This window comes from Enoplosus armatus, chromosome 6 (assembly GCF_043641665.1).
Source record: "Enoplosus armatus isolate fEnoArm2 chromosome 6, fEnoArm2.hap1, whole genome shotgun sequence".
NCBI lineage: Eukaryota > Metazoa > Chordata > Actinopteri > Centrarchiformes > Enoplosidae > Enoplosus > Enoplosus armatus.
In genome coordinates, this window is record NC_092185.1 from 26,234,154 (window position 1) to 26,261,556 (window position 27,403).

The 27,403-nt window shown below is 46.2% G+C and overlaps 1 protein-coding gene and 1 non-coding gene across 4 annotated transcripts in view; one reads left to right on the forward strand and one right to left on the reverse strand.

Annotated features, from left to right (window-relative positions):
• lrp5 (low density lipoprotein receptor-related protein 5) overlaps window positions 1–13,684 on the forward strand; it is a 62,146-nt gene extending 48,462 nt beyond the window's left edge. For 2 of the 3 annotated variants that reach the window (XM_070908142.1, XM_070908143.1), the window contains 18 exons: window positions 2,195–2,411; window positions 2,515–2,668; window positions 3,166–3,301; window positions 4,360–4,586; window positions 5,094–5,278; window positions 5,935–6,083; window positions 6,183–6,360; window positions 6,892–7,088; window positions 7,889–8,094; window positions 8,220–8,410; window positions 9,248–9,457; window positions 9,600–9,725; window positions 9,910–10,146; window positions 10,421–10,531; window positions 10,622–10,861; window positions 10,954–11,096; window positions 11,215–11,312; window positions 12,448–13,684. In XM_070908142.1, coding sequence (XP_070764243.1) covers window positions 2,195–2,411; window positions 2,515–2,668; window positions 3,166–3,301; window positions 4,360–4,586; window positions 5,094–5,278; window positions 5,935–6,083; window positions 6,183–6,360; window positions 6,892–7,088; window positions 7,889–8,094; window positions 8,220–8,410; window positions 9,248–9,457; window positions 9,600–9,725; window positions 9,910–10,146; window positions 10,421–10,531; window positions 10,622–10,861; window positions 10,954–11,096; window positions 11,215–11,312; window positions 12,448–12,772 — 3,330 coding nt within the window. In that variant the 3' untranslated portion in view covers window positions 12,773–13,684. The remainder of the gene's footprint in view (window positions 1–2,194; window positions 2,412–2,514; window positions 2,669–3,165; window positions 3,302–4,359; window positions 4,587–5,093; window positions 5,279–5,934; window positions 6,084–6,182; window positions 6,361–6,891; window positions 7,089–7,888; window positions 8,095–8,219; window positions 8,411–9,247; window positions 9,458–9,599; window positions 9,726–9,909; window positions 10,147–10,420; window positions 10,532–10,621; window positions 10,862–10,953; window positions 11,097–11,214; window positions 11,313–12,447) is intronic. The other variant, XM_070908144.1, reaches the window with a different exon arrangement.
• A 2,642-nt stretch (window positions 13,685–16,326) lies between these two features.
• Window positions 16,327–16,398, reverse strand: trnap-ugg (transfer RNA proline (anticodon UGG)). The gene has a single exon. It is a non-coding gene; the product is annotated as a tRNA-Pro (tRNA).
• Window positions 16,399–27,403: the final 11,005 nt, after the last annotated feature.

Genomic DNA, 27,403 nt, shown 5'->3' on the forward strand with positions numbered 1-27,403 from the left:
CAGCCCCTGCCATACTCGTCAGCACCTCACAGGCTACAGCAATGTGGTAACGCATCATCGCCATCAGTCATACTCCGGCGATCGTTCTAGCGTGAGTGAACATTTCCGACATGTAGATGGCTGAAAAGTAGAAGCCGTTTTTGTGTCTCTGTTTTTCGCGGTAGCTAGCTAGATGACGTCCCCTTTCTCAATCCTGTCAACAAAACTCGATTAGACGAAGCTGTCGGTGAGCCTAACACGCGACCTATTTGAATTACTGAACAAATTGGAGCTTTGGAAACTTTGAAAACAGTAGAATAACACTGTTCATGTCACAACATAATCGGCTGGAAATGTGTACTGGCATGCATTCGATTGGCAAACGCAGTGCATTGCTGGATGATGTTGCATTGTGTTGCGGCGTTAAGCCTTGTTTATGCTCGCGCAAGCTTTGAGATCACACGGAGGAGGTTTATGTTTAACGGGCGATCTGTTGCAGTATTCTCCAAAACGCCGGGGGGGGGGGGTAAAATACAAAACGAGTGGAAGATCGTCATAAAGCAACAAGGCTGCACCAGAGCTTGTTGTTGCTGAGGAGGAATGTATCTGTTTTTATCTATAAAATGTGGTGGCGGTCTCTCTCCATGAGTTCAGAATCATGTGGCTGTCCCCTGTGGTCTCTCATGGAAGGGGTCGTAGAGGTGCTTGAAATGCCGTACTGGCTCGGCCAGTCTGGTTTCACAGACGTCCATGTTGAAATGTCGCGTCGCCTAGTTATAAAAATTCAGAGGTGCGCGACCACGCGGCGCAACAGCTTGCGGAGCCTTCGGCGTGGCGCTGATGACGTCATTTTGGGGCACACGGACCCTCGCTCCAGAGACACTACGACGACCATAAGTCAGTCTGAACATGGCCTTATACCCTCCAGTGCTCATACTCATACTCATACTGCATGACCCAGACAGCGGTAAGAAAAAAATAGATGTTTCACCACGTGTGGGAATCAATCAATCAAACTCTGCGCTTTAACATGGAAAATGGCCTGTTAGCATCTTCACCCCGGCTCAGACCAGTAGATCCCACCGGCTGCAGGCTTGCTTGCACTGCACTAAACTATTTCCAAGCGTTCAGTTCTAACGTGTCCGCTTGTCGCACGCGTAGTGTCGCAAACTGTCCACCAGAATTCCTCACATTTGTGAAATCTCTGGCATGGCACGCTGAAGAACGTAAGGCAGCACACACACTCACGCAGGCTGCAGATGACTGTAGTATATGTCTAAAAGAAAAGCGTGTGTCTATTTCAGGCAACACCAGTCCAGTAATAGCACAGGCGGTGAGGAGGAGGAGGGCTGGACACAAGTTCTAATTGCAGCCTTGTCAATTGCAGCTCTCACTTTCCTCTCGTAGAAACATGCGCGTACACACACACACACACAACCACACACACACACACACACATACACACAGCGGGGGATTTGTTGGCAGGTCTGCCTGTATCAGTTTTCAACAGCCTAGTAATAGATGTCTTGTGACTGATATGCACACACACATAGGATGAACAGAGAGACAGGTTGTGAGAAATTGTGTCGTGTTTTGCCTGTGATTTTGTAATGTGTGTGTGGCCGACGAAGTGTTTGTTGTCTGTCCGTCTGTTACTGGCTGTTCATGGCCATTTAACCGCTTTTCATTCAAACTGAGCAAGTTAACACAAGAAAGCAGAAAACCATCGGAAAGATGGCAACACATGAATCAATTGAAAGAATAGCTGCGTATAAGGATAAGTAGAAAGACAACACCACATCCCGCAGGTAATATATATAATATGATAATATCATTAGAATAAGTCCTCTTTCAAATCAGACATCTTCAGATATGAGCGGAAAGTTTGGTTCTTGCAACTGCATTTATACTTTTTTTTTTTAACTCAAACATAGCTTAACCATGTCGTGGGATATTTTAATCCAGTACACTTCAAGAACAAATATTACTGGGACCACCAGAAAATGGCAGACACGACCACTGACTATCAATCTAACACATCAAACAACAATTTGGCCACTACATTGTGGCCAAATTGTTGTTTGATGTTGTTTAACGTTAAATCTGGATTCCGATTCGTATCTGTGAATCGTTACCCTAGCACTGACCATACATGGTCCAGCTGTGTACTAGGTTTTGACCTTGTTGACATTTCCTTTGTCTGATCTCGTCTTAGGTGATCAACGTGGATGGCAGTAACAGACAGACGCTGCTGGAGGACAAGCTGCCTCATATCTTCGGTTTTACTCTACTGGGCGATTACATCTACTGGACCGACTGGCAGAGGCGCAGCATTGAGAGGGTCCACAAAACCACGGCCGTGCGAGAGATCATCATCGATCAGCTGCCGGATTTAATGGGGCTGAAGGCCACTAAAGTGACAGAGACGCACGGTAAGGAGGGGGACAGGTTAGCGGCGGTGGAAGTAAGAAAAAGATGTAAAATGCAGTGCGAAATAAATTGTGAGACGTTCCCCCTCCTTCAATCTGTGTCCAGGTACAAATGGCTGCGCGGTGGACAACGGCGGATGCAGCCACCTGTGTTTCTGGTGTCGGCAGGCCGTCAGCTGTGCCTGTCCCATGGGGATGGAGCTCCTCTCGGACCTGCAGACCTGTGTGGTGCCTGAGGCCTTCCTGCTCTTCACCAACAGGTAACGCCTACCTGCAATAGAGTGGTCTCAAAATGGTCTCTATTCCACTATTTCTGTCGCCTGCTGCTAGTACATGTTCTCCGTGTACATTTTGAAAAAAAGAACGAGGACAAGGACACAAAACACCCGAACGACTGCTTCCTAGGTGAGGCTCCCACCTCTTTGCAGGGCTTCTCTTTTTGTTATCTTGGACTTCAGTTGGTCCAGTGGGTGTTTTGACTCTGACGTCTTGGTCTGAGCCGATTCGCTTCTATACAATTCAAATACAAATACAAATGAAACAATACAGCTTTCTACCCAGGCTTGCATTCCACAGGCCAGTCCAACAGCTTGACCCAACGCGTAATTTTGCTCCTCAAGTCGATTTTCTAATGTTTATGGTTTATATACAGTCTATGGTTTCGACTTCGGTCTTGACTCAATCTCAAAACTGCCTGCCCATGTGTTGTTTTTTTTTTAAAAAAACATTCTTTCTCGTGCTGTTTTTTCTCCCTCAGGGACAACATCAGGAGTATATCTCTGGGTACCAACAGCAACGACGTGGCCATTCCTCTGACAGGAGTTAAAGAGGCCTCCGCTCTCGACTTTGATGTGTCCGAAAGGAGAATATACTGGACGGACATACAGGCCAAGGTGGGCTGAGCGGCAGAAATATACCGAACTCTGAGTTTGAATTGTAGTTTGTGTCGGATTAAGTTAAACTAGGGATGCTAATTATGAATTTTTACCGACCCTTGTTAGCTGATCTTTAACCGTTAACCGGCGAGATTAAAATGTGCTATTTAGAAGGGACGTGACCACTGTGTAGAATATTTAGTTGGCATAACAGCCTAGTTCTCCCGTGTAAAAAAATATTTTATAATTTGATGAAATAGATAGCCGAGCAAACAGGAGAAACGTGTAGTCGCATTTTTCAGACATCAGATAGTCCTAAAATAAAATAAACAGTCCACATGCTGGGGGGTTAGTCTGGTTCTCAGTCTGTCTGACTGTGAGACCCGCGGCGGAGAATACCCGGCTCAGATGGTACCGATGTCCGGGGGGCGCAGGGATAGCGCCTCGCTAGTACGGCCAACCTCGGGAAGAACGTCTGAATACTTTTCCACGAGTGTAGAGGATCCAATGAGGGTGGTGGGGGGGGGGGGGGGTGGGGGGGCTGTCTCTCATACAGGTGTCCATGGCCTCTGGGTCGTTAGCTTGATGAGGGGGGCGCTGTAATCGTCTCCCAGGAGCAACATCATGGCTGTTAATAATATTTGTTTAACTGTCAATCGGCCAAAAATTCTTATTTATCGGTTAAACGGTTAATTTATTAACATCCCTAAGTTAAACACATATGCAATTTGATTTATGAAATTGTTTTTGAAATTAGTATTACATAATTCACAAGTCTGAATACATGTTGTGGTCAGTTTGTTTATTTTACCTTTTGATTTATTCCTTATGAATTGGTAATAAAGTCATGTTTGACGGAACTCAAGAACACAATGCAGCACCTGGACCATGTCCAGCGGCACACGCTAGAGTTAGCTTGTAGTTCGTCTTCAAAAAAGGGCATAATTAGCTTTGCATGATATTTTGTGGATGCTGTGTACCCCGTTACCAAGTTAGGCTAGCTTATGTTAGTGGAGTGGAGCGCCGAACTCCCAACAAGCGAGACCTCTCACTCTTTTCTCTTCTTTCCCCTTCAGACAATCAGCAGAGCATATATGAACGGCAGCTCCGTAGAACACGTCATAGAGTTTGGACTGGATTACCCGGAGGGCATGGCAGTTGACTGGATGGGTCGTAACATCTACTGGGCCGATACGGGCACCAACCGCATCGAGGTGGCCCGGCTGGACGGCCAATACCGGCAGGTTCTGGTCTGCAAGGACCTCGACAACCCGCGCTCACTAGCACTGGACCCAGCTAATGGGTAAGAATGGGAACTACAAGTGGCCCAATTAGCTAACTGACTTCCCTCATATATATATTTTTACATGCTCTTAACGTGGCTGAACGGTAGATAAGAACAGTTTGTGGAGCTTTCGAGGGTTGTGATGATGCCAATGACTTCATGTAGCGATGTCATGGTGTTGGTATGCAGGCACAGCCAGCGTCCCACCTCTTTTCCACCCATAACCTCCAGCTGCGAGAGGGATGATGCTATTCAACCTGTTTGTTAAGAAGGTCGACATTATCACCGTTCATGTGTGTGTGTGTGTGTTTGTATGAGCGTTAAATACCTGTGCCAGCGCGTCAGTCCCTCACTTGAGGTGATGTCTCGATGATGTCAGGGCCCAGAGCTGTCCACACGCCTGCCCGGAGGCATCTGATGTCATTTTACGATCGCACGCTGACACATTAATGGAGACAATAAAAACAGATTGTACCTAAACCACCGTAACTCTTTCATAACCGTGTATCCGCTCTGTCTCCGCAGCTACATGTACTGGACAGAGTGGGGCGGTCGGCCCCGTATAGCTAGAGCCTACATGGATGGCAGCACCATCACGACCCTTGTGGATAAAGTGGGCCGGGCCAACGGGCTGACCATTGACTACGTAGACCATCGACTGTACTGGACCGACCTGGACACATGCATGATCGAAAGCACCAACATGCAAGGTTTGGACACACACGCAACACAACACTCTGTCAACCAGGCCGTTACCATGCATGAGCAATAACACCAAAACCCTTAGAGGTTTTGGGCTATTTTCACCTTTTACACCACACTAAAAAATGTTTACCATGCCAGTGTTTGGTCTTTTCTTCAGCACAACATCACCTGCATGACCTGACAATTTTATTTTTTCACTTTGGCATACTGTATCAGCATATTGGACCCCAAAAACACACAAAACACATACAAAAATCTTACTGTCAAAACCACAAACATGGTCAATGAAGCATTTTTTAAAGGTTGCAAATGTAAACACAGGCTGCCAACATAACATATGAAAGGTAAAATCAAATGTACGTCGTCCTATCTCCGTTTTTTTTACTTGGTCTGTCAACATCAAACAAGAACTAGCACGTAGTTTGAAGCCTGCACAATGTGACTCTTTTTTTATGCTGTGACGTCTTGAACCCTTGATCACTCCGCGACTGGCTTTGAACACACCTTTGTGCGCTCCTGGTTATTCTTATGACGCTTTGACACTCGCACATTAATTGCAGGCCTCAATTCTGACGATGTACACACACCCAGTCTACATGTAGCTGGATACAAATTGGATGAAGGCATTGCAGGTGTATAGATGTTGTCATATCTTCTGCAGGCCTTCAGAGGGAGATCATAGTAGACGACCTCCCCCACCCCTTCGGTCTGACTCAGTACCGGGATTTCATCTACTGGACAGATTTCAACCTGCGCAGCATTGAGCGGGCAGACAAACGCAGCGGACTCAACCGCACTGTGGTGCTGCAGGTATGGTAACAGTTTCATTCGATCTCTGAAAAGATTTGACTTCAAATATCCATAAGATGCTGAGCTTTACTCACTCCGACGTCACTGTGTCACTCTCAGGGCCAGCTAGAGCTGATGCTGGACATCCTGGTGTTCCACTCCTCCCGCCAGGAGGGCACCAACGAGTGCTCCCACAACAACGGCAACTGTGCCCACCTTTGCCTGGCCACGCCTGCTGGGGCCCAGTGCCGCTGCGCCTCCCACTACACTTTGAACCACGACGGACGGAACTGCAGCTGTAAGTACGGAGCTGCCGGGATTCCCAGAGAAACAGAGAAACGCAAGCATGTGTGGGAACGGGAAGGCCACTCGTTTTGAAAACATCCACAGTGAGATGGGTGGAAACGTGTGCATGTGCGTGAGTGATTGTGCGTTTGCCCTTCGATGGACGTGGCCCCTGTTTCCCTGGTTTCCCTGCTTTAGTTTAGGGAGTCAAGGAACAAGCGGGACAGAAATGACTGATGGAAAAAGGGAAGGATTAACCAAAGTTCATCCAACATGCTTTAGTTTTTTCCTCAGCTTTTGGGACCATCATTCAGAGCAATTTCAGCTGTTCTGATGGGATGGTGTGTGTGTGTGTGTGTGTGTGTGTGTGTGTCGAGGCTTGGCGTTCTGGGTTTTTGACCCTGCGTGTTTGCCTTTGTATTTCACAACACGCATTGAGCAAAACAGGCAGAGAGAGAACGCTGTGTCCATTCAGCGTGTTCACTCCCTCTCTTCATTCTCCCCCCCCCCCCCCCCCCCCCCCCACCATCCTCCCTGTCTGCAGCTCCCTCTAGTTTCCTGCTCTTCAGTCAGAAGGCCAGCATCAGCAGGATGGTTTTGGGAGAGCAGAGCCCCGACATCATCCTGCCCATCCACGTCCTGAGGAACGTGCGAGCCGTCAGCTACGACCCGCTGGACCGGCTGGTCTACTGGTTGGATGGACGGCAGAACATACGCAGGGCCAGAGACAACGGGGCCATGGTAAAACTCAGACACACACATGAGACCTGTATGGATGCTAACAGGAGGTAGCGGATGCTAACATGTTATATCTTGAGATGTTTCTCCTATCGTGGAAACATACCTATACAGGTCGATCCTGCCTTTTTACTCTATTATTTGGATCTGATACAACCACACTGATTTCTGAAATTAAAAAACAAAACAAAATCAAGGATGAATGTTTACCCATCTGTGACCGAAATGAAATGAAAACGCCGTCTAGATTTTGCTGCCGCTGCACAGTGACTTTAAGACTTTAGAGTTAAATGTTTTATGTCAAAGAATTTGGCAACTGGTTACAGAGAAATATTTTTAAAAAATATTCTTTCAAAGGCTGTGTTATGTACCTTCTAGTTCAGGAGTTAGGACCTTGAAACTGAAGTGCTTCATAAATGACCACATGGAGAGAGACGGCCTCCCAAAACAAGTCTCACAGCAAACAAGCCGCTCCTTAATGATGCATGTAGCTGCGTTGGTGAGCTAGGCTTCCTCGGCACTGCGAGTGGACAAACTTCAACGTTTACACAAAAATGTAACATGTGGAGCCTTTACAATGGGACAGATGAATTGGTCTTAAAACCCCTGAAACCCCTTAAATTTGGACACAACTGTAGTTAGATACTTCTGGCCAGTAATTGAAGTATCCCAAAGACTAATATCAGCCATGAGGATTATTCTAACCCTGCACACTGCAGCCAGGCGCAGATAGATCTACTGTGGTAGTGAGACAGGGAGTCAAATGTTGCACTTTTGACCCTTTTGCTGTGTTTTGCCTCCAGTCCTCCATGATAGTGAGCAGCAGCGTCCAGCCGGCGGACAACCAGCTTCACGACCTGAGCCTGGACCCCTACAGCCGCCACATTTACTGGACCTGCGAGACGACCAACACCGTCAACGTCCAGAGGATGGACGGACACACCGTGGGCGTGGTTCTGAAGGACGACACCGACAAGCCGCGGGCCATCGTGGTCAACGCTGAGAAAGGGTGGGCTCATTTGCGTTTTTTTTGTGGCTGGCTAAAATGCTTGGTTACATTAAGATACTGTGAAGTTACTAGGGCAATAGAAATGTCCTGAATAAATGTCCCCCCCCCCCCCCCCCCATCTGTAGGTACATGTACTTCACCACAGTGCAGGAGCGCTCGGCTAAGATCGAAGGAGCCAGCCTGGATGGGACGGAGAGAGAGTCTCTGTTCACCACTGGTCTCATCAGACCGGTAGCTCTGGCTCTGGACAACAAACTGGGAAAACTGTTCTGGGTCGACGCCGACCTCAAGCGCATCGAGAGCAGCGACCTGACGGGTTAGTTACCAAGTATATTATTGCTCATTTTGAAGAGTAGAACGTCTGGTAGTTCTATACCAGAAATGCATGATATATATATATACACATAAATGACAAGAAGTGATAGAAGCACTGTCACAAGTCTGAACTGAGCGCCATCAGGTTAGCGTCAAAGCTGCAGCGGCACAAGGTGAAACATGGCAGAGGGTGAAATGCACACCGTCACTGAAATAAATGTATTATGTCAGTCGTCAAAGAAAATAAAACGAGTTGAATAAACCTCGAAACGCTGTGAAAAAGATGAGATTCTTCTCGTTATCAGTATAAAAAGCATTTCCCCCCCTCACAGTGTTCTTGGAGCAAAAGAGATTTCATTCATGCCAACAAGAGTCCCACCTGAGAGAGTGCTGTGCTGTAGGGATGACATATTTATGTAGGCAAACCCGGAAGTTAGCGTCGCAAGCGGGGTATCTACTGATGTATTTTATGACGTAGAACAACTCCTGAGCTTCTGTTAACCACAGATCTTATTTCAGACATCTAGCCAAAAACCCAGGACTCATTCACTCATACGTCATCCCTGCAGGACCCTATTGTTTTCATTATCGTTGTCCGCCAGAGAGCACTGACAAGTTCTTCTTTAAATTCTTTAAAAGAATGCTCAATTGAGGGATCATTATCCAAAATATTTGTTCATTTAGGAGCAGTCAATATATCATTTTGGGTTTTGTTAAACTTTCAAACGTCGTTATCTTTATCAGCTTCGGGAAAAAACAGAATTGGCCGTGATTTACTATTTTCATATTCAATATGACATCATTCCCATTCCACCCCCCCCCCCCCCCCCCCCCCCAGGAGCCAATCGCATCGTCCTCCAGGATTCCAACATCCTCCAGCCAATGGGGCTGACGGTTCTGGGAGATCATCTGTACTGGATCGACCGGCAGCAGCAGATGATAGAGAGGGTCGACAAAATGAGCGGAGACGGACGCACGCGCATACAGGGACGGATCTCCTACCTGACCTCCATCCACGCCGTGGAAGAGATGGATCCACAGGAGTTCGGTACGGGCCCACGTCCTCTGGCTCTCGGGATTAGTCACTGATAATATAATAATAAATGTGATAATATATTGAGTAGTTCATGGCAACAGGCGTATATATATCGGGTCGTATTGAGGCTTTGAGTGACTTTCTCCTCTTTTAGCGTCCCACCCTTGTTCCCGCGACAACGGGGGCTGTTCTCACATCTGCATCGCTAAGGGTGACGGCACGCCCCGCTGCTCCTGTCCCATGCATCTGGTGTTACTGCAGGACCTGCTGCACTGCGGAGGTAAGCACAACACAAAACCACACCGACGGGGTGATTATTGACCCTAGCATGCTAGCCATGCTAGCTTCTGCAGTTTATGTTAACAACCCTACCTACAGTCCTTCCTGTCCCCTCCCTGCCGTCGTTCAACTCCCACCCACTGTGGCCTCGAAATTCAATGTTCACGTGTCGCCTCCTCCCTCAGAGCCACCCACCTGCTCCACAGAGCAGTTCACCTGCTCCACGGGGGAGATCGACTGCATTCCCATGGCCTGGCGTTGTGACGGCTTCCCCGAGTGCGACGACAGCAGCGACGAGGAGAACTGCCCCGTCTGCTCGGCCTTCCAGTTCCAGTGCGACAAAGGAGGCTGCATCGACGCTCAAAGGCGCTGCAACGGTGAACCCGACTGCGCCGATCACTCTGACGAGCAGGACTGTGAAAGTAGGTTTAAACTTGCAGACTCGCCAAACACTTGAACACAGTGAAACAGGGAGTATCAGTAACAATAATTCAATAATATAAAACTGATTGGCCATCCTGCCCGGGCTAATAAGTACTTTGTTTTGTGGATTGTGGACTCAGAGGGTCTGAATGCTTCTTGGATGTTGTTGGATCAGATTGAGCTAGCGTGTTGCCGTACAAATGCAGTAAGAAACTGACCAGGATCTCTTCCATCTTTGCGTGCCTTATACTCTTGTTTCTTGCCGTCCTCCAGCCATCTGCCCCCCCAATCAGTTCCGCTGTGGTGACAACCAGTGTATCACTAAGAAACAGCAGTGTGACAATTACTCGGACTGTCCCGACGGATCAGACGAGCTCGCCTGTGGTAAGAACTATTGAAATACATGCACACGTGTCTTGTTTCTGGTTAAGTTTCTCTTGAACCCTGCGTCCTTCTGGTCTTTTCCATGCGTAGAGTACGTGTCCCCTCCCTCCAGTGGCATCCCTAACACCGGGCCTAACACCATCGGCCCGGTCATTGCCATCATCCTGCTAGTCTTTGTGATCGGGGGAGCTTATTTTGTCTGCCAGCGCGTGGTGTGTCGACGCTACAAGGGCCCCAGTGGGACGTTTCCTCACGAGTACATCAGCGGCACGCCCCACGTGCCCCTCAATTTCATCGCCCCCAGCAGCTCCCAGCATGGCACCTTCCAAGGTAAGATCGGGACACACAGCAGCAGTGGCGCTGTACGTACAACGTCGCTCATATGTACTGGGATTTGAGAAGTGTCAAACTGCTGTGTGCAGGTATTTCCTGTGGGAAGTCCATGATGAGCTCGGTCAGCCTAATGGGCAGCAGCAGCAGCGGAGCTCCTCTCTATGACAGGAACCACGTGACTGGAGCATCATCCAGCAGCTCATCATCTACCAAGGGAGCCTTCTACCCTCAGGTCCACACACACACACACACACACACACACACACACACACACACACACACGTTACACACTGTTAGCTTTTTTTCCCTCTCAACAGTCCAATAACACACGGATATATTCCCGTCTGCAGATCCTGAACCCTCCTCCGTCCCCGGCGACTGACCGCTCTCTCTACAACACAGAGATCTTCTACTCCTCCAACAGTCCATCCACCACCAGATCATACAGGTAAACACACAGAGAGACCACATCCGTCTCACCAGCAAACGTTTGGCGAAGATGCAGCTGCATCGAGGATTGTCTCTATAGAGTGCTGCAGGAATGCGTCCTGAAACCCGGAAATGAGTTCCCCCTCGTCTGGAAGTCAGTGGATTTTTGGTTAGATGCTTGAAATAAGGTCTGTGGTTAACACAAGCTTAAGAGATTTACACGTTTTGTTCTACGACATAAAATATGACTGAGGTGGTTGCTAACAAGCGGCTAAATGAGACTACAGAGGTCGTCGCGGACATTAAACGTCTTCATGCCGAAACACGGAAAGTCATCTACTCACTAGTCCGCCTTTACAGCCTCGTTGTGTTTATACTCTACATCTATCTGTCTATATATATATATATATATCTATATTCTCTTAAAAGTGAAGCTTAGTGGCGGTGATGAACATTAGCTTTTTACTTCTGGCGATTCCATTTACGCTTCAAAAATCATACAAGTGGTGTTCATTAGTGGAGATTATCTTGCTGAACAAAACGTGTGAGTATCATAAACTTTTGTTTTGCCACAGAGTTTATTTTCTGCAATAATCCAAAATCCCACGGAACAATCTCATTGGCTTTTTGTGGAGGGAACCAGGGCGATGCTAACTTCAGGGTTAGCCTACAGAAATACGTCATCCCTGCAACAACTCTATAGTTAGTTTACTTACTCCACACTGCAGGCTCCTGCTGTACCGTCAAGCTTCGCTCAATTCCACAGAACTTTCATTTTAAATTCTGGTGGAGATCCCAAGACAACCCAGACATGTGACATGTGAATTTTGTGTCTAAAACGATGCACAAACCTGTGGAATATTTACATTTGATGGAATGGTACAGTCATAAAAAGCTGTAACAACTCTTATCTTAAGAAGTGGCTCTCTGCTCCAAGCCCGTTGGTTCCTACTGAAGATGTAAATCTTAAAGAAAACTTCACACATCTCAGTAATTTCATAAAACAGCTAGACATACCTGGTGGTTTTTGATTAAACTTTACGCAAACAGGATGAAATAGTGCATTCGTTGGGGACTATTTTCAGCGGCGGATGAATCCACATTTGGACCTGAACCCTGATCTAAACTAACTCCGTGTCTCCTTCCCCGTTCAGACCCTACCACCCTGTCCGCGGCGCCGCACCACCCACTACTCCCTGCAGCACTGACGTCTGCGACAGCGACTACACCCCCCACCGCCCGCCGGCTGGGCTGGTTTCGTCTGCGGGCCGCTGGAAGGCCGCGGGCCACGGCAGCCACGGCAAACACAACAAGTACTACATGGACCTTAACTCAGACTCGGACCCCTACCCTCCGCCCCCCACGCCCCGCTCTCAGTACCTGTCGGCTGAGGAGAGCTGCCCCCCGTCCCCTTCCACTGAGCGCTCCTACTTCCACCTGTGCCCCCCGCCTCCCTCGCCCTGCACCGACTCCTCGTGACCCTCCAACAGCCCCAAGGAGCCCCATGAGGAAGGAAAGGGATGAAGTCCACTTTGCTACGAGAACTGGCCTCGTCTGGGCCATACTTTACCAGGGAAAGAACTCGCACGCCAACTTCCAAAGCCCTGATCGGCTCACACTTGCTGCTTTATATCAGCTGGTTAGGCTCAAGTGCCTTGCTCAAGGGTCCCCACGTCCCACAGTGGTCATTTCACCATTCCAGTCGTCCTGGAGCCCTCAGGGTGACCCTCATCTGATCAGTTCTACATGTCTGTCTTCCGTGTGTCCCTGCTCTTAACATTCACTCACGCGTGGCAGGTTGAAGGTTTGAGGAGCCTCCCCCCCTCCCATCCACTCCGCGCCTCGCTGCAGGCCACAGCAGCTCCCTCTTCCATTTTCATTCCATAAAAAGAAGAACACTTCCTTTGCTGGGCCACGAAATTTCAAGACTTCCATTTGTCCGAATATGAGCCCCCCCACCCCCTGAACTCTAAGACTGAAGCCAAGGCATGGACACCCCCTCCCCCGCCAGCTTCACCATTTATTTGTCTTCTCCTTCCTCACAGTGCCCCCTTGTTGGCAGACCAGTGGCAGGACTGTACATAGTGTTAAAAAAAAAATAATAATATGAACACAAATAAATGAGAGAGGAATTATTTTACTATTATTATTATTTTCACGCTGGCTGATCCACCGCTCCACAAGAAACCAGAGGGACAGACAGATAGATGAGTGGACGTACGCCTGAATGTGAATGCTTGGCTTGATGTAGGAGCTTAGAATAAATTCATAGCTGATGACTTGAGTGAATGTGCAGACGGATGGATGGATGGAATAGGGCCAAGATCAAAGTGTGAAATCTTTTGTACATTGTTTTAAATGGTGTCCCTCAAATTTCAACCTTTTTTTCTTTTTTTGTAGTTGAACATGGTGGGAGGGGGGGGGGGGGGGGGCTTTCCCCAATCAGCAAAGAGACAGTGACAAATCTCCCTTTTTTTTGTTTTGTTTTTTGAATCCCGTGAATCGCCACGCGACAACAACATACCAAATGAGCATCAACATGTAAAAGCTATTGTACATATTTGTAATGAAGTCAATGATTTGAGTCGTGAGAAGCAAGCGCCTCCCTCTTCTGTCGCATTTACTTTTACCCCCATCACCCCATTTACCAAAAGTATGTTTGCTGCTATTGTGTACATACTATGACTTAATGATTACACGGGAAGCCCAAAATGACCACTTCTCATACTGACAATAGATCATGAAGCTATCCTACAGTTCATAACAAATTATTCTTATAGCGACTTTTTTTTATTTTTTATTTGTTCTACGTATTTCTGTTTGTGCGTTAGATCATTATGTGTGTTTCCATGTCGGTCGGTCCATGTTCGGTTTGAAGGAGTTCTCTTTTGGAAATAGAAAAGTGAAAGGTTGAAAGAGTTCCCCCTGAGACATTTTTTTATTATTTTTTTTATTAAAAAGCTGTTCCAGAAATGAACTGATGGTCTCGGTATGCTTCAGATGAATCACCCCCCCCCCCCCCCCCTCTCCAAGAACTCTTGTCTTTTTGTGTGTGTGTGTGTGTTTTTGTGGCCTCGACCCTGTCTACTATCACTACCTCCACACACCAGGCCATTCGCTGCGCAGAGTGGGCTTGAAAAGGGGGAGACGGGAGGTTGTCATCCGACTAGCACTTGGTTTGAAGCATACTGAGGCCTTGAGTCGTGTATGTTGCTCACCTCCAGTATAGTGAACCGGACTAGTGAACCCTGCTGTGGCTGTTTGAACGCTTTCCCACATGAAATTGTCTTGCAGAAAAGGGAGAATGAAACGGATCTCCACACACTCGTGGTGTCTTGCCGCAACGTCCAGAGGACACAGTGCCTCATTTTCTCTAGAAAAATACAAAGCACTACTGTTTGCAATGGAATAGTACAGACTTAGACTACATTCAAACTCCAGGTGGTTTAAGTGTTTAGGTAATCTTCACAATATCAACTCTTGGGACAAACTCTACCTTTGGTTCCTTACAAAAAATCATCATCATGTTCTGTTCAGTATCAGGATCGTGGGGGTGTACTGAACATTGTAGCCTCTAGGGGGCACAAGTTCAATATGTGTAGCGGTGCAGGGGGTTTTCCTTCAGGTACTGTCCCTGCTGGACCTTATTATTTTCCACCCTGCTGTGTGGAGACAAACTGTCTTTTCAGGGTTCATCCAGCACTTATTGTTATCGCATTACAATATTATCAACACAGGACCTGGCGGCGAAGCGTGGGAAGAGATTTTATGCACTTACAAAAAGAAAAGACATCTATGAATTAGTGGGGTTTTTTGTTTTGTTTTTTTTTGAAGAAAAAGACTGAGAATGTTTTGGCTTTTAAACCTGGGCTGTGGAGTTACAGCTGTTTAAAATCAACTGTAGGTCACGCTCACAAAAGTTCAAATCAGTCAGACAGAGTTCTAGCACAGACTTCCTTATCTTTTAGACAAAAGAGAGCAAGCCGAGCTTCCTCTAAGCTGGCTTTGCGGCCTTCTTCGTAATGACAGTAATGTATAGTGTCCGCGGGAATATCTTATGTCGTTGTGATAGTGTTGGCCGAAGCTTTAAAGACAGGTTAAGAGAGCAGCACCGAGCAGAGGGTGAATTCACTGAGCGCCAAGGAGAGGGTCATCTGCGCTCGCCAGGTTAGAGAACATCCCTGATTGAAAAGTATACCGGCACTTGTGGAGGTGTGGAACTTCTGGAACTTGCGGTGAGCTCGTCGCTGTTGCCTGATTGACCCGTCTCCTACCGCATCACAGCTGGAGGTGGATTTCCAGACAACACCGCCGAGGCAGCGTCTGTATGTGTCAGTGGGAACTCTTGAGTGGCACAACCCGTTTATATATTGAGGGCTGTAGGCCCCACGCCTCGAACCACTGTGTTAGTAAAACTCCTTAAAACCCTGTATTTGTTGTCTCAGCTAAAAATGCTTTGTGTAATTTACATTTTTTTTGTATCAAAAGCATTTTTATATAATAAAGGTTCTATTTTAAGGAATGTGTGTGTGTGTGTGTGTGTGTGTTAATGAACTGAGCTCTGACAGCAATAATTAGAACATCAGTAGTAATCACAGTAGACATGCTGGCTTGTCATTGCAGGAGAAACACAGGTGTTGGTGTTACATTAGAGACGGTAAATCATGGCCGAAAAGCAGTGTGCACAATCCCAGAAATGGCAAATCTAAATGGAATGCAGCTGCAATTAATCCTATAGATGTCTGCAGCAGAAGCAGTGCCAGCAGCAGTAGGTGCAGGTGTAGTTAACACTTGTTGTAGCTGTCAGCAGTATTAGTTGAAATGGCTGTAGCAGTGTTGAGATCAGTCGTCGTCGTGGTATTTGTCCCAGTAGGATTACCAGTATGGAGAACCAAAGTGTTCGATGTTGAATAGATAAATAGGACATTGTAAAATGAATACACAAGGCAGTTTATTGTTGGTCAATTCTTTTTTCCAATATCTTCTTTCCAATTGACCATTTAATTTACACACACACACGCTATTAAAAAATTGGGCTCGTCCGGGATTTGAACCCGGGACCTCTCGCACCCAAAGCGAGAATCATACCCCTAGACCAACGAGCCACTGCTGACACCGTCAATGGAGAGAAGTTTTTAAATACCCTAATACGTGTCTGATGTTCGGACTAGCACAATTTTTGGTGTGCAGGTGACATCTAACGGTAGAACAAAGTAATTGCAATATATTTAGACAGGAGCTGTGTCTGCTTTTTATGCCCTGACAAGTCAAAAGGTGTTGCTGGCAGACAAACCAATGAGCATCGTCGTGGGACAAAGGTGTTATTCCAGGTTTTTATTTTTTACAATTTCTTTTACGCAGAGGACACTTTTTCAACTCTTCACTAAAGCAGCACAGTGGCACAGAAATCAACGTGGATCACTTTTCATCGCTTTCACACCATCGTGCATTCACTGACCACATCTTTCAAATTCCATGAACAGTTTGCTCACACAAACCCAACCACCACCAGACCTCTGTGTATTTACACTCCATTTAGCACATAAAATCAGAAAATATTAAATGTTGCTCGCTTTTATCTAAGAGTTGAAACGACTTAACTCACAGGCGACGCTTACATGTTACAAAATATATTTAAAAAAGTGACAACACTAAGGTTTCAGACCAACAGCGGTGTGTCTAACTGTTAGAAGTGTAGCTCTTTAAAAAGGAGGCCATGTTGACCTCAGGTGTTTCCAGTTTGACTGGTCGCCGTGCTTCCCCACCTCTTCCAGGTCACACTTCATTCATTTGAATTTTGCCCTCTGCGCTGTCTGCTGCTCCCTCGACACCTTTGATCCCACCTCGTAAGTGATTTGTTACTTCTTAACCCCCCCCCCACCATTCACTTCCTTCTGCAGAGACTTTCCCAGGCATTTGAACCAGCAACCCTCTTGCTTCCTCTTCTCTCACCCCCAGGCTACTGGCAGCTCTCTGTCTTCTTCTGTCAGGCGAGAGGGAATTTCCCAACGACATTGTGAATCCATCCTGCTGGTGTCCAGCAGTTGTAACGTGGCTCTCCGGTGATCCCCCCCCCCCCCCCGGGCCACAGCTCTGTGTGCACAGTCCACAGCACCTACAAAGACACACAGCATTAGCTTTCTGTGGTTCTTCTGTTCGGTCTATTGTGTGTTTGGAACACCAAAGCTAAAGGCCATTTCTGCTTTCTACTAAAATAACCAAAACTTTTACTTCTATTGTCTTCGCATTTGATGCCGTTACATGATCCGGGTACCTTCTATCCATACAACATATTGTATTGTTTAAGTCTGCTACAGAATGTATTGCATCCTGTTGTCAGCCATGTGACAGTCCCTGCCTGGGGCAACAGTTGGATTCATTAGGAACAAGGTTCATGCGACCATTGCAACCATGTCTCCTACAAAATATATGTTTACATACTACTCATTTCCTTTGTCAGATACATATGCCATGTCCTGTCTTCCATTCGAAAAGACCCTAACCAACATTCAATGTATCCTGCTAGCAAGTATTGTGTGTACTGATATATCTTCTTCCTCTGTGCCACAGAGCTCCACTGTTGTCCGGAAACTATTAAACATACATCACTGATGTCCCTTCATTACCATGAACACACACACTGTAGTTTATTTTGACTCAATCCCACACACACCGTCCTGCTGCACCAAAAGAAAATCGCTAGAGCTCCAAATGTGGATTCATCCACCGCTGAAAATAGTCCCCAACAAATGCACTATTTCCTCCTGTTTCAGCAACATTTATTAAAAAACTACAGTGTCCAAATGTTTTAGGAAATCACTGCGCCTACAAGCTGTGAGCTTGTTCTATAATATATAATATATAATATATTCTATAATATTCCCACAGTGCCCAAACATTGACTGTCAGACAGCGACATTGGGACTTTTTTGTTTTGGTGGATTTTCATTTATTCATCCGTGCAGGTAGAATTAACATATAGGGAGAGACTGTTGGTCATTTTTAAGAGTTTTTTTTAGCCACTTCAGGAGAGGAAAATGTTTTTCATAGATTGATCAGAAAAATATCTCAACTTAAAATTTGCTCTTTCACAGTGGTCGTATTTTCTTTGTGCATAAGAGATAAAGATAAAACGTTTATTACAGTGATCTTAGAAAGAAGTACCTGATCTTAGAGCCAGACCTGGAAGGGGAGCTCGCCAGGAAGCATCGGGTGGCTGGGCCAGGCACAGCCTAAAAGAAAAACACGCCGCCCGAGGTCACCACGCAGAGGAATAGCCATGGGGGGTTAGGGTTAATCGTCAGCCAGGCGACAGGCAAAAACGGGGACCGAGGGGTGGGGACTCCTTGCTTCACAGACTGGTTCTGGGGACGGGGCGGGGAAGGAACCAGAGCTAGTGTGGGAGGTGGAGCATAGCACTGGGTCTGGAACCAAACTCTGGACTGGACTTCTTTTCCAGAATTCAGTTCAATTCAATTGTATTTATATAGCGACAAATCACAACAACAAAGTCATCTCATGACACTTTACAAATAGAGCAGGTCTAGACCGACTCTTTATAATGTCATTACAGAGACCCAACGGTTCCCACCATGAGAGACACAGACAGACAGAGATGTATAGCAGCGCCAGTAATAGCCATAGCAACTATAATAAAAATGGAAATATGACTAATAATAGTAATTGTAGCGATGAGAGTCAAGCAGGCCCATGGCGTGCAGCAGCCAGGCGTACCAGATCCACAGGAACCTGCGAGACGAGGAAGCACGAAAGAATCTCTGGGGAAGATATAAAGTTAGTAACATGCATTGGAGGGACGCAAATGTGTAAAGATGGAGAGGGAGAGGAGGAAAGCTCAGTGCATCATGGGAAGTACCCCCCCCCCCCCAGCAGTCTGTAGGCCTATAGCAGCCTAGGGTGAGAGGTGCAGGATGGGTGCAGGGACACTCATGAGACCCAGGCCGTGCTGCTGTGTTGGAGTTTCCAGGGATGACTGTCTGTTGATCCAGTAACATCATCTAGTCAATTTTTAAAACGTGTCCAATACTTTGGTTTATGACTAAATGCAGTTATTTCAAATGATTGTTAAACAGTGTTTTTAGTTTGCTAATTACACCAAACGTGAGAAGGATTTAAATCTAAAAAAAAAAAAAAAGGGAACTGGAGAGGACTGCCGGCCCTGATTGCTGAGGCACAAGTGAATGAATTAGAGCTCAGCCACATTTTTCTTTTTTTTTTTTTTTTTGGGTACGTTTTTTCCAACTGACTGTTCAGACACACAATATAGCTCCGCTGACTGTTCAAGTCTCGGCAAGTTGGTCACAATAGCGAGCTGAGTTGAAATCAAAGGCTAAAAAGGTAACTACGTGTAGTTAAGAAAACAAAAAGGCATGGTCCGTTAAAAAGCTGCCATGGAATCCACAATTGATTACTCCTCCAGAGTGAGACCAAAAATAAAATGACATTTGATAGTATAAAGTGTAAGATCAGTGACAAGGAGGGTTCTCAGAGAATGTCGCCGCCGACGGTCGAAATATATTACGATGGGAGCAAACTTGTTCAGGTGAAGTGGGAAAACTTTCCAGTGAAGGTTTGTCCAGCTGGCAGACAGGTGCTGAGGGCTGAACAGAGGCAGGGAAGAGGTGGAGAACAGCACTACAACTTCCACAACTTCTTTTTTGTCTTTCCTCTCCCTTTATTCTCCCTGTGCGCTCGCCGCTCTGTAATTACACCAGCTGCCTGGAACCTGTGGGTCTCCCCCCCACCCCCCCCTCTGTTTCATCTCCCTCTCTTCCCCTGAATTTTCTTACAAAAAAAAAAAAAGGTTCCCTCTCCTCCCTCACCGCTGTTCAAAAAAAGTGTTGCACCTGCCAAGCGACCACACCTATGGGCCCCGCGCAGAGTTTGATCGCAGCTTGACTTGAATGCGATATCTTCGGTTATACTCCCTGTATATCAGTATCAGTGTTGGCTCTCAAAGACCCATAAAAGTCGAGTGGGACTTTTGAAATTATGTATTCTCAAATGGGACCAAATGGGACTTCGGAAAAACTCACAAACCACCATTTATGAACACAAAGACATATGCGACCGAAACACTAAAGCAAGACAACCGTAAGGCACAGAAAAAGAAAAAAAAAAAACCCCAGGCTGAGAGGCGGCAAGTCTATCAGTCCCCGTGCCAGAAGCCTCTCCCCTTCTGATGCTGGCTTGGGATCTGTTAAGTACTTCCATGCCCAGGCCAGGTGCACCTCATTGGGTAATGACGATGTACAACACCTGGGCAGAAGAGGAAACGGGAACCAACGCAGGGAAACAGCATGCAGCCGTAACAAAGAGTAATGGAATAAATTGCCTGAACTGTTCCACTGATACCCCCCCCCTCCCCTTGATATAGTTCCATGCAACTGTTCACACACCTCAGATCAATATTGTAACATATTGTACGGCTCATTGTTACCCGTGGAAAGTAATCTAATATTGGTGCTATACCACGCAATCATATAGGATCATCCCGTCTTGCGTTTGACCCCATAACTTGCCGCGTAACTCGAGATGAGCACGGCAGACGGAGATCCGAGAAACTGGATCAGGTGTTTCCACCTCTCAGTATACTGGTTCAAAACGCTCTTGCTTGGTTATATCCAGGTTTCTCAAAATCTGGGATAAGGGTTTTTAAACAAATTCATTCCAATGGTATTGCTGCAATCAGTGGGGGTGAAGTGTTCAACTTTGGTGGACTTTGATCCACAAATTTGGGCCACTGACCAATAGCAGGCTGTCTCGACAGTGCTGACTTTGGGGGAACTGAGAACCGAGTTCGAAATGGAGGAAGTTATTGGAGCTTATAGCCGCGTTGTCACCGTTTTATTGAACCTCCATGGTGTTTTAAATAACCTGTGTGGAGTTATTGTCCCCTAAGCGGCTTAGCTTTTTTTCCCCCCCTCTTCCAAATCTCTATATTGAACCAAGTGATGAACAATCCTGAGGACAAAAAACACAGGGGGAAGAAAAACGGCCTACTACTGAGAAAATAAAGAAGCTTAGGAGGCTATTGTGACTGACGGCGCTTGCATGTCCTTGGCTGGTTAGCGTGTTAGCCATTACCTCACTAACTACAGCGTACTGTCACAGCTGGCTGGTGACCTAACAAGGTGCGCAAGTGGCCGCCATGCGCCTAGAACCAAGACGTTTGGATGCAAAAACCCTTTATCCAGGTTTCTGAAACCAGGATGTGACGTTTACGCGTGCAAACACATAACTGGAATACACCAAAAACCAATCCTACATATATATTTATAACATTTATATACAATTGACTTTGAAGTGTGTCTTTCCATGGACAGACAGCGAGGAATGCCTTACCTTTGGTTCCCACAGTTCTCAGGCAGAGACGCACCGGCTGACACTGGGCTGTAAAGTTGTCAGGGAGGGAGGTAGGGGGGCCTGACTTTTTATCCAGTCAAAATCGAGAGGAAGGAATAAAGGGCAGATCACACGTTTCCCGCAGAATCAGGACATATGGAGGGAACTATCTGAAACTCATCATTAGGGCTTTGGAATGTCAATGGGACCGAGGGGCTGCCGGAGTTTACGTCGCTCTCATGTTTCCCTTCGGAGGGACAGCAGTTGATTTGAACATTCTCAAGTTTCTCAAAGGGAAATGTTTCAGTGGGCAGAGAAAGCCAGGGCAAATATTTTACCTTCAGTTAAAAGTACATGTTGTACTCTTTGCTCTTACTTTAAGGATCTGGTAGATCTAGTACTCGAATGATTTGAACGTGGGACTGGGGTGAGATCTCCACCCACATACAACCACTTAACTCACATTATCACAACGGAGCTACACCCGTGACAACTGCGCAAACTCCATCATCTTGAGGATGGATCATGAGGTGCAGGATTTCGTGAAAGGTCTTGTTTTGATGGAGCTGTGGCCACATTACAGAATGCCCCTCTTGCCTTTATATACCAGATGACCTGTTTCTTTTTTTTTGCAATGATGTTAAATATTCAGATACCACAAACATTAACCCCCACACATCTGTTAGATGAGATTTAGAGTTGATCCTCACCAGTGTCTGTCATCCACAGACTTCCCCTTCAGCTCATGAAGCTGGTGGTGACAATGGGAGGATGCATTGGTGCAGCAGGTACAATGTAGGTCCATGACAGATCTTCAAGACGTTTCAAAATGCTCTCTTCAATCTACATCACGAAGATGTTGTATTTATAACCAAAAAAAAAGAAAGAAAAGAATGCCAGAATGGGACCGTATCACTGCAAAATGTGTCACGTATTAACCCTAAACTGTTAGCTGGTAGCCATCCTCTTCATGTCAGGCACGGAGGACACTTGAACCTGCTGTGTATGACAGTACTCCTTCTTCACACTTGTGTGGACATAAAGCTGCTCAGACCACTTCAGTATTTAAGGCTGAACTGAAAGGGGGGGGGGGGGGGATTCCCGCTTACTGCACACCTGCAAAGGGTGGAGGTCTGTAAAGGTCTGTTGTCTCCAGACAAATAGGAAAATTGAAAAGGTGAGAATAGACTTACCGTGAAGAGCAAGCCGATGTCAGACAACACAATCGAAAGCTAAACCAAGGCCTAAAGGCACATATCATTTCCTATCCAGCTGTATATTTTATATATGGTTTGTTGTTTGCCAACTGAAAAGAGGATGTAGAAGAAAAGATTTAGCTGTTTTGCTTTTGTTCAGGCCTTTCACTGTTGGACAGAGGTCTCTACTGAAACGACTAGTCTAGATTAGACCAGAAATGCTGCTGTGTGACATGAGCCTTTTAAATATTAGGTGGTGTGGTGTAGACGTAGTCTAAATCTACCCCTGTGTACGTGTGATTGCTTTTGGAGACTCTAGGAGCCACAAGCTAACCCTGCATTCTGGGAGCGCAGTGCTCTAGTGGGGTAACAGGGTACTGTGAGCTCTTGAAGATATGATGGTGCCTGACCAGTGAGAGCTTTGTAAGTAAGGAGAAGGATTTTAAACTCTATTCTGGATTTTACAGGGAGCCAGTGCAGAGAAGCTAACACAGGAGAAATATGATCTCTTTTCCTGGTTCCTGTCAGTACACGTGCCGCAGCATTCTGGATCAGCTGGTGAGTCCTCAGGGACTTATTGGGACAGCCTGATAATAAGGAATTGCAATAATCCAGCCTAGAAGTAACAACAAATGCATGGACAAGGACAAAAGAAGACGGGCAAATAGCGCAAGATAGAGCTCGACTGAGGTGTAAAACAGGAAAAGATTTCACCAATACATCCCACAATAAGCTGTCCTGGTTTAGTGAATGGACCAGATGTCCACAGAGCAGCAGGTGCTTCACTGAAACTGGAAGTGTGTCATCTCGCTACATCTGAAATGAATTAAACGCTGGGCAGCTGAGACAGCCAATGGGGTGTGGAGCCGTGGAGACCACTGGGGGACTCCATGGTTCCCCCCCGTGAAAATAACCAGGCGAGTTCCTTCAAAAGGTGGACCACTGGACGGTATAGGGTGGCTCCTTGACGGTTCCATTGAAGGCTCCGAGAGTTCGGCAGAGACAGGCTGGTTACTGGCAGCCCGAGGTGTAGGCCAGGCCGGAAGCGTTTCTCTAATCCCCTACCCCGATTACATAAACCGGGTTTGTCATTTACGTGACTTCTACCGAATCAGACGACTGTGGAGCGCTGACAGGAACCTGGTTACTTAAGTACATGTGAACTACTACTTAAGTGCACTGCTACTCCAAACTGGGCCCTTGTTTTTGTGTTTTTTATTGTAGCACCCCAACCCTAATTACCTAAAGGTTGGGGGCCCCTAGGTTTGTTGTTACTTATTGTGATACTATACTGTCAAAATACTCTGGGCAAGGAAGGGACCGAAACTTTCACCTTAGTGAGGAGGCGTGGTCGACCCTGTTGCCAGGTATGACACATTCTTTTAAAAGCTGTGATTGGTTGATCAAACAAAAATGAGGAAGTAAATGCGCACTCTTTGGGAAATCAATAGGCCTAATGTATGTAAGTAAACCAGGCAACATGCAAACAGCAATGGAAGCACTGTTGCCTTCTTCCAGTTGCCAAATGTCTTAGTGTTGTGAGCACTTTCATTTCTGGCGTCGCAGCGTTGGTGGGAGATGTTAGCGCATCTCCAATGAGATCGACCACAATCTAATCTGCAGTGCTTCATGAACTCACTGTCATTCAGCGTTTGCAGAATATTTCTCCAACTCTTTGTCTTTCTGCCATTTTCTCCTCTGTTTAAGAAACTCTTAACCTTTATCTTTACCAGGACCAGGACGGCAGACAGACACAGTTAGAGACAAGCTGGTGAATTTAGCAGCTAAAGAGACAGATATGTTTGAGTTGGTGGAGACCAAAACCCGAGCTAAAAGAGAGTGAGTATTGGAGTTACATTGATCAGGTGACCCTGACAATCCAGAGTACTGTATGTTGCAACAACTGCCGCAGCACGTGCTGTAAGCGGTAAATTAAGTAGCTTAATTTGTCCTTTTAAAATGACATGCAGCCCATTATGTGACACTGTCTGATAAAGACAAACGAAAATGCGAGCAACATCCTACGGACGCATCCATGATGACGGGATTTTACTGCAGCAAACTGAGCACTGCTGTCCGCACCAGGTGCTCTCAATGTAGCCTGGTGAGTCCCCTTCACTCAGTCATCTGGAGTGATGGATTAAATCCTGTCTGAGCAACCCCCGCCCCCCCCCCCCCCCCCCCACACACACACACACCCTACAATCTTAAATTGCACTTCCTTGATTGACACTGTGCCTGACTGAGAGTGTCTTCAACTCTCTGAAAGAACAATACCTATTTGCCAGCAATATGATTATGATATGATTGTGGTCATATTTCATTTTGTGATACAGAGTGCTGCAGGAAAACCCGTAAATGAGTCAGCATTTTTACACTTCCGGGTTCCCTCGTCTTGAAGCTTTTACGTGTCTTAAAAAAGGCGGTTGCTAACAAGCGGCTAAATGAGACTACAGAGGTCGTCGCGGACTTTAAACGTCTTCATGCCGAACACGGAAAGTCATCTACTCACTAGTTGTGTTTGTACTCTATATCTATCTGTCTATATATCTATATCTATCTATATTCTCTTAAAAGTGAAGCTCAGCAGTGGTGACGTTGACGTAATGCGACCGTGGTGTAGTTCCTTCATAGCCTAACATTAGCTTTTTACTTCTGGCGATTCCATTTACGCTTCAAATATCATAAAAGTGGTGTTCATTAGTGAAGATTATCTCGCTGAACAAAACATGTAAGCATCAGAAACCTTTGTTTTGCCACAGAGCTTATTTTCCGCAATAATCCAAAATCCCAGGGAACAATCCCATTGGCTTTTTGTGGAGGGAACCAGGGGCGATGCTAACTTCAGGGTTAGCCTACAGAAATGCTTCATCCCTGCAACAACTCCATCGGGCTATAGAAATAATTGACCACGTGTGTATGTTTTCATGATACACCATACTGAGCTTGGCCAGCAGACCTCAGCACAGTTCGATATTTAACACAAGTGCGATACATTTTTGCCCAGGCATAGTTTTAAGGGAGGTCAAAGATAGCACAATAGCTGCGTTTAACAGCCCCAAAATCCTGGAAGCTCTGCTGAATCTTCGCCTCTCAGTCCCCAAAATCAAAACAAAACTGTTGACCTTACTGAACCCAAGCTGTAAAATTTCAGGGCACCTAACACGAAAATATCGGATTACTTTTCCTCCAAGGGAGCCGTGATTTTACACGTCAAAGCGCCCTTTCTCGGGGAGTTGTATAAAGTGGAGGGAGCTGCGTGGAGTCTGACGAGTGACGTCACTTGAGCCAGCGTCGGTGGAGGACCAAAGATTACAAGTTTGGAAATGAAGAGAGTTTGATATAATTAACCAACAATTTGCAACTGTTCCCCCCTCCTCAAAATATGTCCGCTCCCAGCGAAGAAAACGGAGAGTATTAAGGTTATACATCAGCAATTACTTGACTTATGTCTGTATCCTTAACGGCTTCCACCAGTTCGACCTCTTTTGCAGCGCCTTGTGTCTCCTTCTAAATTGCGTGTTGGATTATGTAAAAAAAAATCAATTGGTCCCCTCAAAGAGATGCTAAAACTGCAATGGCTCTTAAGCTCGTGTTAACCACAGACCAATATTTCAGGTGTCTAAACAAAAACCCATTCAAAAAACAAAAAACAAAAAACCCCACTGACTTCCAGACGAGGGAAGCGGGAAGAGGAAAAATGCTGACTCACTTCCTGGTTTTAGGACTCATTCCTGCAGCGCTCCTTTGGCAAAGAGTTGGATGCTGGCCGGGGTCTGCAGATGAAGATGTCGCATGATGTGATGTAATCCTGCACAATCCTTCGTGCCTTCTGTTTTTTAATACTAATCCAAGGATATTACACAAATCGGAGGTGTGGTAATACATACGCCACACTCCCGGCAATGACTCAGTGTTCTGGTATGGCAACACAAAGATAGAGCTTTAAATGGCGTGTAGTTTGAAACTGATCTATTTCGCCATCTAACAGCGACAACAGCAGCCAACTACAGGGTCAGTCAGACACATTTAGCCTGATAGTCACCATTCTTTGTGAGTATAATAGCTGCCAGATACTTATTTGTAAAGCTTCATCCAACTGTCTGTCAAGATGCTGAAATTACAAATACATCAAAGGGTAACAAAGTCCAATATTATCTTTTTTTTTAAATTTTTTTAAAAATATGTTTTTTTTATTAGATCCATGATGTGTGAAATGCAAATAACCATAATCTGATGAACAAAGCATCATTTGGCCTACTTCGTGTGTGTGTGTGTGTGTGTGTGTGTCACACCACACACATGCAGCATTCACCATTGTTCAGTGAAATCTGTCTGGCCTGTATTGTCCTTATGTGATGGTATTGTTGCTGGTATTGTTTAAGCCGGTCCGTTTGTACCGAGTTCCTGTGCATCTCGATGGCCATTATGCGGCTGGAGGCCAGGCCATGTCAGATCGATCGAAGCGTAGGGGAAACAAAGAGACAGCACAGCTTGGCTTGAACCATGTGGTAATGGGCTGAGAAAGAGAAAGAAAGATGATGGGTAT